This window comes from Gracilinanus agilis, chromosome 3, assembly GCF_016433145.1.
Source record: "Gracilinanus agilis isolate LMUSP501 chromosome 3, AgileGrace, whole genome shotgun sequence".
NCBI classification, from domain to species: domain Eukaryota; kingdom Metazoa; phylum Chordata; class Mammalia; order Didelphimorphia; family Didelphidae; genus Gracilinanus; species Gracilinanus agilis.
In genome coordinates this window covers 89,511,494-89,514,936 of record NC_058132.1, presented here as the reverse complement: position 1 = coordinate 89,514,936, position 3,443 = coordinate 89,511,494, and the positions used below count along the sequence as shown (strand labels likewise).

The following is a 3,443-nucleotide window of genomic DNA, read 5'->3' as shown; positions in this document are numbered from 1 at the left end:
TTTTAAAGTTTGCAAAGCATTTTATATATCCTTACAACAACCTTGTGATGAAAGTGCTATTATTATCATCCCTATTTTATAAATGATAAACCTTATGCTAGGAGGAATTAAATAATTTCCTCTTTGTTATAGGAAAGAAGGAAAGAGAATTTATGAAACATTTATGATGTGCTAGGCATGATGATGAGTTTTATACAATTTTCATCTCATCTGATCTTCTCAGCACCCATCAGAGGTTTAAGTTATACCCCTACTTTACAGCAGAGTAAATCGAAACACAAAGCAGTTAAATGCCTTGCCTACTCTCACAAAACTATAGTGGTATGATCCTGAATTTGAATTCAGGTCTTCCTAACTTGAAGCTCAACACTATCCACTGTGCCATTTAGCTGCTCCTAAAGTATAGAATACATTCACAGAAAGCACCATTTGAACTCATAAAGGTAGTATTTTTGCATATATATATTCACATATATGCTTTTGAAAGTGTTGTCTATGTGGCTTCCTTGTGTGGTTTCTTACTTGGCGTGAGGATTAAATTAAGTCATCCACCCATTCTGGCTCATTGACTAACACATTTCTGAGGTAGCTTCCAAGTGTTAGTTTCCTTTTTATTGGAATTATGGGAAGTAATTCTCAAACAAGGATAATTTTTTAGTTTGAAATTAAGTTAGGATTCACTCATTGATCACGTTGAATACTAAATCAAGTTAACAGTTGCCCCATCTTTGTCCAAAATTAGGGATTGGCTCATGGTTTAACTTATAATTTTCCATCTATAACCAGATATAGGGATGAGTCTGTGAATGAGGTTAATCTGTTACAGGATATGAGGGTCAATTTGGTAATAAGATCTCATAGGCTCATCAAGGTATCATAGCCATTAACTTGGCCTCAGTAGTTCCATGTGTTAACCTCAAGGGCTAACCATTTACACAACCACCTCTGTTTGCTTCTTTCCTTCCAAGGAGAGGAAAATTCTGCTGGCCATTCAGCCTATGATAGGATGTCCAAGAGTAATGCAACTATCTTCCATCCAGCAACATTTATCCTCCTCGGCATTCCAGGCTTGGAACATATTCATATCTGGCTCTCCCTGCCTTTCTGTTCTGTCTACATTGTGGCTCTGCTGGGCAACGTCACCATCTTATTGGTGATCTGGGCTGAGAGGACACTCCGTGATCCCATGTTCTACTTCTTGGCTATCCTTTCAAGTACTGATCTGGCCTTGTCCACGTCCTCTGTGCCCCGGATGCTAGGCATCTTCTGGTTTGCAGCTCATGAGATCGGCTTTGGGGCCTGCTTGGCCCAGATGTTTCTTATTCATACCTTCACAGGTATGGAGTCATCTGTCCTGTTTGCCATGGCCTTTGATCGTTATGTGGCCATCTGTGCCCCACTTCACTACACAACTATTCTGACAGTCAATGTACTCGCGGGCATTGGGATGACCATTTTTCTATGCCCTTTTGTGCTCATGCTGCCTATCATATATTTAACCTATCGCCTGCCCTTCTGTCAGACTCGGGTCATTGCTCATGCCTACTGTGAACACATGGGCATTGCCAAGCTAGCTTGTGCCAACATCCGTATCAATGCCATCTATGGACTCTTTGTTGCTTCTTTCATGGCCTTTGGTCTGATCATGATTGGCATCTCCTATTCTTTAATCCTACGTGCAGTCTTCCGCCTCCCTTCTCGTGATGCTCGGCTCAAGGCACTTAGTACTTGCAGTTCCCATGTAGCAGTTATATGTGTATTCTACATACCATCTCTTTTCTCTTTCCTCACTCACCGATTTGGTCACCACATCCCCCAATATATCCATATTCTTGTTGCCAACCTCTATGTGGTCATCCCACCAGCACTTAACCCTGTCATCTATGGTGTTAGGACTAAGCAAATCAGAGAGCGGGTCCTCAGAACCTTCACTGGGAAATAGACCTTTGATTCTCCTGAATGCTTAATGGATAAGATACTGTCAAGTAAGTATTCAATGTGGCCCAGTTCCTTGAAAAAGTTGTTATTTCTTATCAACTTAAAGTACCATCAGGGAATTACCAGTGGCTACAGGACCCAAATATAATTAAATACTTAAGACTATATAGGCCTGTCCAACTTTCTTAGAGAAATTTTTTGAATATGTTACTTTTTTTTTTTTTTAAACAGCCAAAGGGTTCAGATTCATCTGGTCATGGAATGTCTGAGAAATCATGACTAGTTTCTTGCCAGTGTGTCATAACTTATGTTTTATAGGTATAGAATATGATTTTCAAGTTGGCAGGAAGAGGGCATGAGGTAGAGATTGGTAAATGGAACTCATGTTAGGCTGAACTGGTCCAGGAGGACAGAATGTAAAATAGCCATATAAAAACAGATTCCAGCTTATTTTCATGGAAATAAATTCCTAGAATATGAGGTAACCAAAAATAAATGGGGCTAAGGGAGGAATAGGCAGAGCCAAGACACTGGAGAAAAAGCAGTGACCAATCTGTTTTCTACCAAATTCTCTTTCAAACAACTTTAAATTAATGTCTCAAATGAATTCTGGTATAGAAGAATCCAGAAAAGGATCAGGGTGAAGAATATCCCAATCAAGACAACTAAAAAGGATATCAGGAAGGACCTGTCATGCTGAGGGGAGCTTGGAACAAAGACCAGAGTGCCAGGGGAGGCTACCTTGGTAAGCTAGTGCTGACCTTGGGTTCAAAGCTCTAGTAAGAAGGTTGGACAACTGGTCAAAAGGAGCTGTTGTGCTCATATGCAAATCCAGATCATAGTCCTAGGTCATAGTCTCAGGATGAGAAAAAGTACTAGCACTCTAGTGCTTTAGTGGCAGGGGACCTGGAAAACCTAGTTATAGGTCCAGGGTGGAAAATAATGCTCAAGGTCACTTATAAAACAGAGCACAGGCCAGGAGAATAATAAACTCACCACTTCTTTGCTCATCATATCTTGAGAGTACCAAACACTTATATATCCTCAGAACTACCTGTGAAAGTAACTACAAAAAAATCCTAGAGTTTGGGACAGCTCCTCTTCATCACAAGAATGGAGCCCCACACTCACAGCTTTTTTTTAAAAGTTAAAAGTTAGGGAAAAAGTTGGAAAATTAACAAATAACACGATTAAAATTCAACAAAGAAAGTTATTTTGGTGAGAGGAAAAATCAAAACATAAAGTAAAAAGAAGACAACAAACTCAATACTATAATATCCAAAACCTCCAGAAAAGTGAATTGGGCTGAAGCCAAAATAATTCCTGAAAGAGCTCATAAATATTTTTAAAAATCAGAGAAGTAGATGAAAAACTGAGAAAGGAAATGTGAGTAGTGATGCAAAAATATCATGAAATAAGAGTTGAAAGCTTGGTAAAGGAGAAACATATGCATACACAAAACAACTGAATCTTAAAGAAACAAAATGGGCCAGTTGATAAAAAAA

At 39.1% G+C, this 3,443-nt stretch overlaps 1 protein-coding gene across 2 annotated transcripts; it reads left to right on the top strand.

The window, feature by feature from the left end:
* The first annotated feature begins 794 nt into the window (after positions 1 to 794).
* LOC123238722 (olfactory receptor 52J3-like) lies at positions 795 to 1,942 on the top strand. 2 transcript variants are annotated; one of them, XM_044665928.1, is made up of 2 exons: positions 795 to 802; positions 1,018 to 1,942. In XM_044665928.1, exons 1-2 carry the CDS (start codon positions 795 to 797, stop codon positions 1,940 to 1,942), a joined length of 933 nt encoding a protein of 310 aa, XP_044521863.1. The 2 variants fall into 2 exon arrangements, with proteins under 2 accessions (XP_044521863.1, XP_044521862.1); XM_044665927.1 differs by lacking the exon at positions 795 to 802 and having other exon boundaries at positions 1,007 to 1,942.
* Positions 1,943 to 3,443: the final 1,501 nt, after the last annotated feature.